Source organism: Cavenderia fasciculata, assembly GCF_000203815.1.
Source record: "Cavenderia fasciculata unplaced genomic scaffold Scf_EUAJFUG02HR96I-5, whole genome shotgun sequence".
NCBI classification, from domain to species: Eukaryota; Evosea; class Eumycetozoa; order Acytosteliales; family Cavenderiaceae; genus Cavenderia; species Cavenderia fasciculata.
In genome coordinates, this window is record NW_004457624.1 from 1,211,064 (window position 1) to 1,223,460 (window position 12,397).

Genomic DNA, 12,397 nt, shown 5'->3' on the forward strand with positions numbered 1-12,397 from the left:
ACTTAATACAGATCTCTCTTTTTCGATCGATCGTAATTCGGTAGCAATGTATTTATAGTACTCTCGATCTTTAGTCGATAAGTGGCATGTACACACATACACAAAATAGTGATGCCAACACTCCATAAATCAGTTTCCTTTGTTGATTTCAAGTGTCGATCAGGTGAGTAGAATAACGTTGTACCAACATGAGTAGAAACACTACGATCAATATCGACCAATTTACTGCCTCCAAAATCTTTAGGAATAGCTGTTTGTTAGTAACCAACCAACATTGCGATCACACCAACTATAGATTTTGATTTTCAATAACATACCCGATATCTTTAAAGTAAGATCTTTAGATACTAAAATATTACCAGGTTTAATATCTCGATGAACTATGTTATGATCGTGCAGATATTTAACACCGAATAATATCTGTTCGATGGCACGCTCCAATTTTGATTCATCTCTAAACATCAATTCGTTATTGTCCATGTACGAGGAGAGTGATTTGTTCTCCATGTACTCCATTACTATATATTCTTTGTTTATATTGGCACTATTACTACTACCATAATCCAAGTACCTTATGATGTTTGGATGATTCAATTTTTGTATGAGGTTAAACTCTTCTTTTGGTATTTTAAATTTGTTGATATTGTCTAGACAAGTCTTGTGTCCTTCAAAGACCACCCTATGTTTGATACGTTTCACTGCTACTATCTCCTCGTGGTTCTTCTTGTTTCTTCCCTGAAGCACAATACCTTGAGCTCCTGCTCCTAAACAAACATCTTTTGTAAATTCATATCTATCTGTTGCTGTTTCGTATTTGAGTTCTCTATCCATTGCTAATGTAAAAATAAACAAATAAACAATTGTATGAGACAATTAAAATAAATGAAGGGGTTTTAATCAAACCATTTTGAATCAAAATTAATTTTGCCCCTATGAATGTGACACAGGGTTTTTAACGCTGCATCATATCATTCGATTACCCGAATCTAAATATTTTATTCAACAACTACAACAAAGATGACATCAGCAACTTTAGTATCAATAAATGATACAATATCAGAATTCCTTTGGGATAATCACAACTGTATTGACATGAATGGTTTTAAGATCAAATCTGGTATCAATCTTTGGGTTTGTCAATTCGGCAACTCTGACTATGATTTTGCTGGCTTCCCTTTTCAATTTACCAACTATCCAAAGACACCACAACAAATGGACGAGTTTGTGAAAAAGGTAAATACCTTGGATCCAGGTATGCAAGTAGCCATCATCCTATACGATGGATTTCTATCAGGAATGCAAGACACCCTCCTACCAGCCTTTCAATCTCTTGGTTCTCAATCGTTTCAAGAAGCTCAACTCTGTCAAAATTATTGTATGATTGGTCGAAAGGGTGGTAGTGCCATTGAATCCTATGGGGATGACCCTTTTGGCCTCAGAAAGATAAGAGTCAACGCTAAATTTGAGTGGCCCGATTGCTGGATCTCGAATTGAAAATCCAACAAACTAGAATTTGAATGGAGAGGATAAATTAAAAAAAAAGGGTATTATACCTTTATCAAGGTTATTTATTTACATTTACAAAAAAAAAAAGAATCATGATTATATAATTCTTTTGTTTTTGTATTTTTTTTTTTTCTCTTTCTTTTGTTGTGCGATTAGTAATTTTTGGTAAAGTGTTGTAATAATAATAATAATATAGTATTGGTCGATATGATAAACTATAATTTTGTTGTTGTTGGATAATAATAAATATAATTAATTCGTAGTTTGTGATTTCTCTATCTCTCTCTTTTGTGTTAAGCCATCATATTGACATTTGTGAATGGAGTTGGAATTGGAATAGGTGAAGGAGCATTGGCAAGTGGTGATGATGCTCCATTGCTTTGCATTAAAGGTGAAGATGTGGTGCTAGTAGAAGAGGTTGGACTGTTACAAGTAGGTGAGTTACTACAAGAGGATGAAGCAGCGGCGGCAGCGGCAGCAGCAGCAGCGGCAGCAGTCGATGGTTGTGGACACTTTTCCTTGAATTGGGTAAAGTATCCTAATTTTCTTCTGGTAATATTACCAGTGGTTGGACAATAGATATTACATTCAGTGATTGGTCTAGAGTATAGATGAATTGAAATAGAGACTGGTTCGATACTCTCGATAACGTGTAGGGCAATATCATCGGTGATATAACCAACTGTACCTTCATCAATCGTTGATACCAAACTAGATTCCAATGGTCCTGTTCCATATGAAGTTTTGTTATTTTGATAAACATATTGTGTTTCTTGTAACATTCCACTCGCACATGCCATCCAACATCTTGATCCCTAAAAAAATAGAAAAATATATAAGTATTGATTATATTTCATTTCATTTTTGTTTTGTTTTGTTTTTTGTTTTGTTTAGACATACTTCATGATTATGAATTGGACTAGCTTGACCTTTACTCCAACAAATGACCATTAATTCATATTCATCAGATTTGGCAACCAAGTTTCTGGAATATCTGTATGGACAAAAGAATGCATATTCTCTCCAATCATTGTGATTGGAAATATAGTCTAATAGTAGGTTTTGGATGATTTCTCCATTGCCATAGGCTCCATCTGATTGAAGGTTTTCAAATTCCGTATGAATTGCCTTTACCAATACTTCCATTGGTTTTGGTGGTTCTTCAATTGCTTCCATTCTTTCTAATTTGTATTATTTGTATTATTTATATATATCTATCTATGTGTGTAATTGACTAAATAATAATATTAATATAAATTGCTTTAAATATTTAAAAGGGAAAGAAAGGAATGGAAAAATGGGGAAAAAGAAAAAAGAAAAAAAAGGTGTGTTGTTTGTAGTAAACAAATCCTACAGTTTTAAGTTACAAAAAAACGACAATAATAATAATAATAACAATAATAAATAAATATGAATATTCATTATTACTGATTATAATAAAAAAAAACAATTATTTGCAAAAAAAATAATCGACAATTATTATTATTATTATTATTATTATTATTATTATTATTATTATTATTATTATTATTATTATTATTATTATTATTATTATTATTATTATTAATTATTTACTCTTGATGGTGAAGGGAATATTATCTATTTTTTTTTTTCTTTGGATCTCCAAAATAGTAAAGATGATGCATACCAGTGTAGAAGTAGTTTTTAATGTGTGGAGTGGAGAAGAGGAAAAATAGTGATGTGCACTTTTTGACTAAACGCAGAGGAGGACAACAACAACAATATTGTTATAAATTTAATTGGTTGGATTGGTTGGTGTTATTTATATCGCTTTGAAATATATAACAATGAACTACAATGTAAATTTAGATTTATCTAATTTAAATTAGATATAAATATATGTCACCTGTGTTGGAGATGGAAAAGCGAGGTGTGTGTTGGTGGTAATAGTAGTAGTTTATATATTATATATAAAAGGTTCCTCTCTCTTTTTGTTGTTGGACACCGACCTTAATCTTTTTTCTTTTTTCTAAAACAGGTCCTTGTTTTTATGTGTTGTCTCTCTCTCTCTCTCTCCTCTCTGTCTTTGTGTTATGTTCCAAAAAAAGGATAAAGATAATTTGTGTTGCACATTTCATATGAAATTGAAAGAGTGAAATTGAACGACGAGGAGGAGTGAAACACCTGAAACCAGACACTCTACCCACCACACTGGTGAATTGAGGGGGTTTATCGAACGGTGTGTATGTGTGGGGGTTGGTAGTGTGCCTGTTTAATTGTTATAATAAAAACACACTTGTTTTTTTGATATACTCTTTATCGATATTATTCTCTTGTTTTATATGAGTGTGTGTTGTTTGTTGTTGTAGTTGTTGCCTTATCAAAAAGGAGTGGTGAAGAAAGGGATCTCTGACAATCGCCGTTACTTGAATTTAAAACAAATAATTACTTTATGTAATAAACGAATCTCAAGAAGAAAGATTTGTTATGTTTGTAATGTTTTACTGTTTCTAGTAGAATCGAGTCTAAAATCTTCTTCTTTCTGTCTGTTTACTACTACTACTTTGTAAATAATAATAATATAATATTTGTGTGTATATGTATTATTTGTATAAGAGGGGATAGGGTATTGAGTTGTGATTGTGGTGTTGGTTTGATGGTGGTGATGTGTGGGGGATTTACTATAGAGTCGCTACCTGGGTATTTAAAACTCGGATTATAATCGTGGGAGGAGGTGGTAAAAGTGGATAATATCTCTTTGGGGTGAATATCTAGTAGGGGATAATTAAGAGTCGACTTCTTTTTAAAATGAAAAGTTGTTGGCTCTCTCTTGAAGATTGTTGTGTGGAGACTACTTTTTTTTTGTTGCAGCGGGTGATGTCAGAACAACTGAAATTGAAAGGTCTTGGGAAAATTGACATGCCTTGAACGAAATTGTTTTTTTTTAATTTTTGTTTAAACAATGTCTTGGCCCTTAGAGTGGTGGTTGAACTTAAGGCTCCTTTAAAATAAAAAAATAAAAAGGACAAATATAGTAACTATAACTACTTATAAAACTTACCAATGAATTTGGAAATAGGGGAAGAAACAATAAAACAAATTTCTTGGTTTGGTTGTGTACAATGAAATAAATAAATGAATTTGGTTTTTGAAATTGAATTGAATTGAATTGTCAAGTGTTAACAAATTATATAAGTAAATTTAAAAATAATCATCCTCCTGATTCCCAACTTTCCCACCCACACTCAACTTTCTCTCTATCACCACTTGATCACACATCGTAGCACAGCACACAAGAAACTAAACCACATACATACATGTGGTATAGTCAATTTTCGATCAACTGGTCGATCCTCCTACTTAACTTGAATCCACCCATGGGTGGATGTGTGTTTGGAGTATTTGTTATTTTTAAAAATGGTTGTTTTATTATTATTTAAAAAGGATATATGGACTATTTAGGTTTCGTTTTTTTAGTTCTTTTGCTTTTTGAAACCACCACGACCTCTACCACCTCTACCACCACGACCACCACGGCCTCCACGACCTCTACCACCTCTGTTTCCACCATTTTGACGAGCTCTTTGCTTGAGTTCAAAGATGCTCTTCCATTCATTTTCTTCTTCCTCGCCAGTGAGGATGGAAAGGACTGGGATCTTGCCAGCGAGTTCCTTTTTCTCGGCAATGAAAGATTCCATGGCACGCTTTGCCATTTCTTCGGTTTCGTAACGAGCAAGTGCATTGTCGGCACCAGCAGTATAGTTGACATGAATCAATTTACCATATTGAGCAAAAGCTTGCTTGATATCGCCCATATGCAAACCAGCACCAACTTCCTTGATTTGGATAATAGTGTTTGGTACCATCTTTTCTTCTTCCTTGATCTCTTCCTCCTTTTCACCATCATCATCACCATCTCTCTTTTTTCTCTTTTCTCCTCCTTGTTCAGTCTTTAATTTTAATTTGGCTAATTTCTCTTGTTTTTTTTCTTCACTAAATTGTTTACTATAAAAAATAGATAGATAAAAAGAATGATTAGAGTTTTTTTGATTTCTTTTTCTATATTCTTCTATTTTCTTCTATTTCTTACAAAGTTTGATAAAGAAGAGTGATTTCACCATTCTTTGGTGCTTCAGTAATAATCTTTTGAACGATTTCTTCAGATTCAAAGTCGGCGAGTAAAGAACCCTTGAATTGGTTGTTGATTCTACGTCTGAGACGAACAGAGGTAGAGGCACCGTATGGAGCAAAGAACTCCTTGACGGTTTCAATGGTGGTTTCTGCGGGCCATCCCTTTGAGTAGAGTACCTTTTTGGCGTGCTCTTCATCATCTGGGAGTGGATCGGTTCTTCTGACTTGCTTTTCGTCTGGGCTGACTTGGAGACGACTAGAGTTCTTTAAACTGTCGGTAACCAATTGTAAATCAGATGTCATTTCTTTCATACGTTTAAAATCGGCAATTGTAATAATATTAACATCTAAAAGGTTTGGTGAATCATATGATATTAGTTTAAATCTCTGTATAGTTGTATATCTTTGTTTCTCTTCAATTGTCTTCCTTACATCCTTCTGGGTTTTTAGCAGCTTCTCCTTTGAGGAACTTGTCTCTGGGGAAGTTTGAATCACTAAAGTAGTATTCTACTTGTTTCATAATTTTGTGTGAGAGTGAAGCATCGTCTTTGGCTGGGGCGGCAACAGCAGCATCAGCAACAACGACGGCTGGAGTATCAACAACAGTTTCTGGAACTGGGGTGGCAGTGTCTGTCATCTTTTCTATGTATATATATATAAATTAGGTTATAATAGAATTTACTCGTATTATTACTACTACTTCTATCTTTAAAATTAAGTTTGAAACAACTAAAGCTACGAACCGAAAGCAACGGAACTCTCGTTTTTCAAAAAAAAAAAAAATTAAAAAAAATTGTGAAGTGCGTAAAAGATAGGAAGGAGGGATTCCACACAATAATAATCATTCATTTTAATATATCAAAAGTTGTGGTGTGGAAAAGATAAAGAATGGGATTAATCAATCAACTTGTGACAAACATCACTTGCTCAAATACTAGGAGGAATAAGAGAGAATAGGAAATGATAAATCAAGATATTTACTCTGCGCACTCAAACAACAACGACGTTGACATTGTTTTGTTCAATTTCTTCAAAAGAGCGGTTTGTTGTTTTCTTCAAGATGTTTGTTGGGAGGCAACTGATGCAAAGATTGCTGGTTCGGAATGATGGTGCCAGTTTGTTCTTCTTGGTAAGCTTTGACTCACAAAAATTACTCAGAGGCCGAAGCCAAGAGTGTTTTGGATATTAGTTTGCAAATAGCAAGAAGAAAGCATCACTTGTCGGTCATTTACTTTCAATCTGTCTCTGCATAAAAATTATTTTTTCTTCAATACTCCATTTGTTTGTTATAGAGAAATTGGTCTTGGCTCAACTTCATGGGAGAAAACAAATTGTGTCACATGATGATCAACCATTCCATCGATTCTTGGTTGGGGTTAAAAGGAAGAGAGAGAAAGAAATGATAAAAACAGAGAGAGACCCAACCCTACATATCTTGCCATCCAAAAAATATATTGGTTTAGATATAAATGAAAGACATATTCAAATTCAATGGTACTACAAGATTTTCAATGATCGATGTTACTCTAATAGTTGTCATAAATCTTTTATTGGTGCAATATTAAAATCGTCATTATTGTTTAAATAATTAATTAATATTTTAACTGTTCCGATTTAGGCACCCGATTCCACCATAAAACAAAAATAAATTATTTAAATTTTCAAATTTATTATTTATCTCTATATTGGAACATTATTATGATCAATATCAACTATTTGGTGTGAATCGGTCATTTATTCTGGTTGTTGATTATTTTAGTTATTTTGATTGTTATTGTTGATAGATGATGTTGTTGAACCTATCTCCAAAACTAAAAATCTGAAACTTGATTATTGGCACCAAACATTGATAAAAAGTTACGTCTGTACTTGGGGAATGCTGTCACTGTGCCAACCCTAAAATACATTCCTTTTACACGCACCTAGGGCTAGTCCGCCAGCTGCCAATCCAGTATGACCAAATGGATGTAAGACATTGACATCTTGTCCTCTTATTGGTCTCAAACCCCCAACAAAGCATTTAAATATTGCCACCAACATTTATGTTATTGCTAAACAAATTAAATCGAACAATGATAAGTATGGATTAATAATATACATATGATCTTTTTTGTCTCATACCAATAGTTTGAACTAACCAAGTTGAGCATGATGAAAATCATGCCAATTACGTTTATGAGCCAAAGTTGTTAGCAAGATGATGACTATGGCAACATGTATCACATGATATAACTGAGTTGCAAAGTAAAAGTATGAAACAGCTCCCTAATTAAAACTGTCACTCTGAGATATAGTACATATATGTGTTGCCGACAACATGAAGTGATCATATGATATTGTTATAGATAGACATTGTTCATCGGGAAGTTGTTTTTATGATTGAACAATTGTTGGTAATCCTTCATGTCCACGGCCTAGGTTTTCTTTAAAGTGATTGTAAATACTCCATTGACATTGATGGATATTTCATTGCTGTTAAAATATCATCTTCAAGGTCAGTCGGTCATGTTGGCGACTGACCGATCCTTGGCAACAAATTTTTGGGCACCTTGTGTGTCAGCTGCTCAGTTGTGCGTTACACTTTTAACGTTGCGCCTCACAGTTATTGAAACAAATAATAATAATATATATATTATATATATATATATATGTGTATCTCTATCTCTATCAATAGCTATATAGCACAGCAAGAATAAATCATTTAAGAGCACAAGTGTAGGAAGAAAGAATAGTTTAGTAAGTCAAGAGTCAGAGCCACATGATATATCTATCATCTATTATTCGCCTAGGTATCTAAAGAGAACATTTTATCTTATTGTATAAACACATTTATGCGATGTCTACAGAACGCACCAATCCACACAAGAATTTTATACAATCACCCGATGGTTTGAAATGTGTCACATGATCGACACTTGTTTTTTTCTCCCATGAAGTTGAGACAAGACAATTTCTCTATAACAAACAAATGGAGTATGGAGGAATTATTTTTACGCAGAGACAGATTGAAAGTAAATGACCGACAAGTGATGCTTTCTTCTTGCTATTTGCAAACTAATATCCAAAACACTCTTGGCTTCGGCCTTTGAGTAATTTTTGTCCATATTATTATAATTTAATAATAATATATTCACTAAATTAATTTAAAAAGACATAACAAAAACACTTTGATTAACATAGTACAACTACTACTTGTATTCTGTACAGAAAGTTCATTACAGACAGGTAATATTTAGATTTAGGTATAATTGTAGACAGGAAATTAAATTATATAACAATCACATGATCATATGACAGCTGGAAGAAAAGAGGAAGCTCAATTCATCATATGATGTGTAAAATGGAGAGAGTATAGTTAGTGGTTAGGGTGAAATAGAAACAATTCAAATTAATCTACCACCATTGTATCACACAATGATTGTCATGAACGCAATTTATGAGTGCGTGGTGTGTATGGCTGTTATACATCTTGTTCATCATCATTTACAAAAATGCAATTGATAGCAACGACCATAATAATAATAATTATATTTATTTACAGTAATCTCTATCTACAACATCTACTTGAATCATCATCCTTTTTCTTTTTACATTCAACTTCATCTATAATTACTTGTATCAATTAAATTTAATTTAAATTTAAATTAAATCAAATCATTATATTGTCCAATTCATCAAACATTTTTTTTTAACTTACAAAAAGAGAGAAGATGTCATCTTCACAAAAGATATCACAAGCAGCAGCACAAGGAATGGAAAAAGGGTTATTATTTATCGATAATAATCATGGCCTCATGTCTGGTTTAAATAATCCGTTGGGCGACTTTTTATACCAACAACTAAGAACCAGTCCTCTTGGCAACTACACCAACTTTCTATCTGTTGCCATTATTACATTGATGTTTTTGTTGACTGTATCAATGTCTTATTTAATATTTACAAGTCCATCAATAGTTGGACATGGAGAAAGAGAAAGAGAAATAAGTTCATCATCAAATAAGAATATTAATAAAAAGAAACAACAACAACAACAGAAATCACCAAAACAAACTTCTGTACAAAACAAGAAACAACCTGCAACCAAAGCATCACCAAACAAATTACCATCACAAGAAACACCAACAAAGTTGGCACCAATCGAATCAGTTGCTAGTTTATTCCCATCCCCTAGTAAAGGTGCATCTTCATCGTCGTCTACAACTACACCAACCAAAAAAGCACCTGGTAGAAAAAAGGCATCAGAAAAGACACCTAAAAAGGAGATGTCTTCAATGATGCGTGATCTTCCAGCACCAAATTCTTCTAGAAAGATTGTTCCACCTGATAGATACAAAGATGTATTTCAAAATGGAACAGGTAAAAATTAATTAAACGAATTAATTAAATAACTAAAACAAAGACAATAGTAACTCTAAACTCTAAATAAAAAGTAAATAAAAAAAGAAAAGATAATTACGCAGTTATACGTCATCTGACTCGTTGTCGTTTACATGATGTGATAGTGTGTTTGGTTGGTCTCACGTGAGATCGGTGTTTCATGAAGAAGAGGGTTGGAGACCAAACTCGTTAAAAATTTGTCGACCATCAAACTGGAGACGACTTTTCAAGATATTTTCGAGGTTCGAACAACCAAACAACGAGGGGGGTGCCAATAACGACGTCATAGCAAGTGACAAAGTGTGATTTTGGTTGTGTGTTTGTTGTCCACCTTTATAAAATATTTTATCAACGTTTAACATCATCTCCTCCTTCTCCTATCCTACTACTCTTTTACTTTTCCGTCTTTGGCTCCATCATTACCAAGATTAGTCAATCGCTTCAACACCAAAGGTACGTATCTATCTATCTGAAAAGAAAAACAAAAATCAACCTAATTATCTCATCTCAACGAGAAACAGACACACAGGGAAAAAGGATTCTTTTAACCAAGCAAGCTTCTGTTGTTGTTGGTGTGTTGATTCATTCATTTGTTAAGAATTCTTTGTTGTACAAGAATACTAAAACCTTTTTTCAATATCATATTTACTACTACTACTACTATAGTTTACTATTACTATTACTATTACACAACTATATAGATTTGATATATAGATATTAGATTAGAGATAGATTAGAGATAGAAAGATGGCTTGGAATTTTGATTGGGATAATATATTTTCATACCAAACGGTAAAGATTGTAAAGATTAGAGACAAGAGATTGGGTATTCTTCATTTACTCTTTATCACTGGTATCGTCATTTACATTGTATTGGGTACAATCTTTTTCCAAAAGAGATATCTTGCAACTGAAGCTCCAATCGGATCAATTAGATCTTCATTATTGGCTGTATGTAAAAGAAAGATAAATCAACATGCAACAAAAGATATTATTTCTTCTTTTTATTTACTTTTTTTACTTTAGCCAACATATAGAGATCCAACACCACCATATTGTACATCATCAGGTAATACAACATATAATGGATTTCCAACGATGCCATGTCAGTATTGGGATGAAACATTGACATTGTATCCATCGGTAGCAGACGAGTCAATGTTTATTTCAACACGTGTCACATCAGAGAACCAGATTGCCAACTGTTCACTGACTCTTCCCAACTGTACATATAATATTACCAATCCCGACACTTTCTATATTGCCGATGTCGTCAATTTCACCATTCTATTTGATCATACACTTTCGGCTCCGGCCCTTGGTATTCAATACAATGCTCGTCAGCTACCAGGTATCCTTTTAAATCACGATGGTGATGCTTGGACTCCTCCACCTCCATCGGTCGTCGGTGTTGAAGGTCAATACGATATCTTGACTCTTGGTGTAGTACTTGAAGCTGCTGGTATTAGTTCATTAGATGATCCAGGTAGGTAGAAATTATATATATATATATCATTTATAAAAGAAATTCTTGAATCAACTCACTCACTCACCTGTCATCATCCGCCATACCCATTACTAATAAACCCAACGGTCTCGTTCAACCTACAGGCGAAAATAATGCATCTAGAAGTATTAGAGATGATGGTATAGTTGTCTTGTGTTTTATTACCTATTCCAACATGTATACGTATAGCACATCCAAGTTTAGATACACCTATCACTTTACAGTCATCTCTGACACCAAGTACAAGGCCATCGAACCAATCTATACCACCGATGTCAACCATCGTGTAGTATTTAATCGTCACGGAGTTAAGATCATCTTTATCCAAACTGGTACACTCGGTGTATTTGATTTCCAAACGATGCTTCTTACATTTGTCTCTGGTATTGGTTTGGTGACCGTATCCACTTTGATTGTCGATGTTTTGGCTGTCAAACTCTTACCACAAAAAGAGAAATACCAACAATTGAAATATCAAGAAGCTGCTGTTGGTGTACCATTATTACATGATGGTAATCATATAACAAATACTACTGATGAAGAAGATGTTTAAAAAATAGAAATGAAATAGAAATAGAAATATATATATATTAATATTAAAAACTAGAAAACATTATAAATAATAATGGTAAATAATAATAATAATTAAAACAAAAAATATGAATAACAATAATACTATACTATACTTGCTTGCTTATCCCTCCTCCTCCTCCTCTTTTCCAAATATAAAATAATAAAAAAACTCCCCTACCTACGGCTTCATTTCTTTTTTTTCTTAATAGACAAATAATCATCATCGTCATCAATAGACTTTATATGTTCAGTGTTAAAACATTATAAATAAAATCAATGACTAAAAATTCCCTCCAAAATTGGTCTGCTTGCGTTCACACAAAAAAAAGATATATAAAGATA

General features: G+C 33.1%; 7 protein-coding genes across 7 annotated transcripts; 2 read left to right on the top strand and 5 right to left on the bottom strand.

Annotated features, from left to right (window-relative positions):
• Window positions 1-2: 2 nt before the first annotated feature.
• DFA_11476 (uncharacterized protein) lies at window positions 3-831 on the bottom strand (the record flags this gene model as incomplete). The annotated part of the gene is made up of 2 exons (XM_004350369.1): window positions 3-229; window positions 318-831. The coding sequence occupies 2 exons, from the start codon at window positions 829-831 to the stop codon at window positions 3-5; spliced, it is 741 nt and encodes a 246-aa protein (XP_004350419.1).
• A 186-nt stretch (window positions 832-1,017) lies between these two features.
• On the top strand, window positions 1,018-1,494 carry DFA_11477 (uncharacterized protein; the record flags this gene model as incomplete). The annotated part of the gene is made up of 1 exon (XM_004350370.1): window positions 1,018-1,494. One exon carries the CDS (start codon window positions 1,018-1,020, stop codon window positions 1,492-1,494), a length of 477 nt encoding a protein of 158 aa, XP_004350420.1.
• Window positions 1,495-1,799: 305 nt separating this feature from the next.
• DFA_11478 (cysteine dioxygenase) lies at window positions 1,800-2,682 on the bottom strand (the record flags this gene model as incomplete). Its single annotated transcript, XM_004350371.1, has 2 exons — window positions 1,800-2,321; window positions 2,407-2,682. The coding sequence occupies 2 exons, from the start codon at window positions 2,680-2,682 to the stop codon at window positions 1,800-1,802; spliced, it is 798 nt and encodes a 265-aa protein (XP_004350421.1).
• A 2,258-nt stretch (window positions 2,683-4,940) lies between these two features.
• DFA_11479 (Lupus La protein) lies at window positions 4,941-6,611 on the bottom strand (the record flags this gene model as incomplete). Its single annotated transcript, XM_004350372.1, has 5 exons — window positions 4,941-5,472; window positions 5,558-5,945; window positions 6,031-6,240; window positions 6,281-6,300; window positions 6,580-6,611. The coding sequence occupies 5 exons, from the start codon at window positions 6,609-6,611 to the stop codon at window positions 4,941-4,943; spliced, it is 1,182 nt and encodes a 393-aa protein (XP_004350422.1).
• Window positions 6,612-7,353: 742 nt separating this feature from the next.
• Window positions 7,354-7,638, bottom strand: DFA_11480 (uncharacterized protein; the record flags this gene model as incomplete). The annotated part of the gene is made up of 2 exons (XM_004350373.1): window positions 7,354-7,401; window positions 7,504-7,638. The coding sequence occupies 2 exons, from the start codon at window positions 7,636-7,638 to the stop codon at window positions 7,354-7,356; spliced, it is 183 nt and encodes a 60-aa protein (XP_004350423.1).
• Window positions 7,639-8,427: 789 nt separating this feature from the next.
• DFA_11481 (uncharacterized protein) lies at window positions 8,428-8,702 on the bottom strand (the record flags this gene model as incomplete). Its single annotated transcript, XM_004350374.1, has 2 exons — window positions 8,428-8,551; window positions 8,593-8,702. The coding sequence occupies 2 exons, from the start codon at window positions 8,700-8,702 to the stop codon at window positions 8,428-8,430; spliced, it is 234 nt and encodes a 77-aa protein (XP_004350424.1).
• A 606-nt stretch (window positions 8,703-9,308) lies between these two features.
• p2xE (putative purinergic receptor) lies at window positions 9,309-12,035 on the top strand (the record flags this gene model as incomplete). Its single annotated transcript, XM_004350375.1, has 6 exons — window positions 9,309-9,954; window positions 10,047-10,099; window positions 10,408-10,428; window positions 10,708-10,926; window positions 11,002-11,461; window positions 11,707-12,035. The coding sequence occupies 6 exons, from the start codon at window positions 9,309-9,311 to the stop codon at window positions 12,033-12,035; spliced, it is 1,728 nt and encodes a 575-aa protein (XP_004350425.1).
• Window positions 12,036-12,397: the final 362 nt, after the last annotated feature.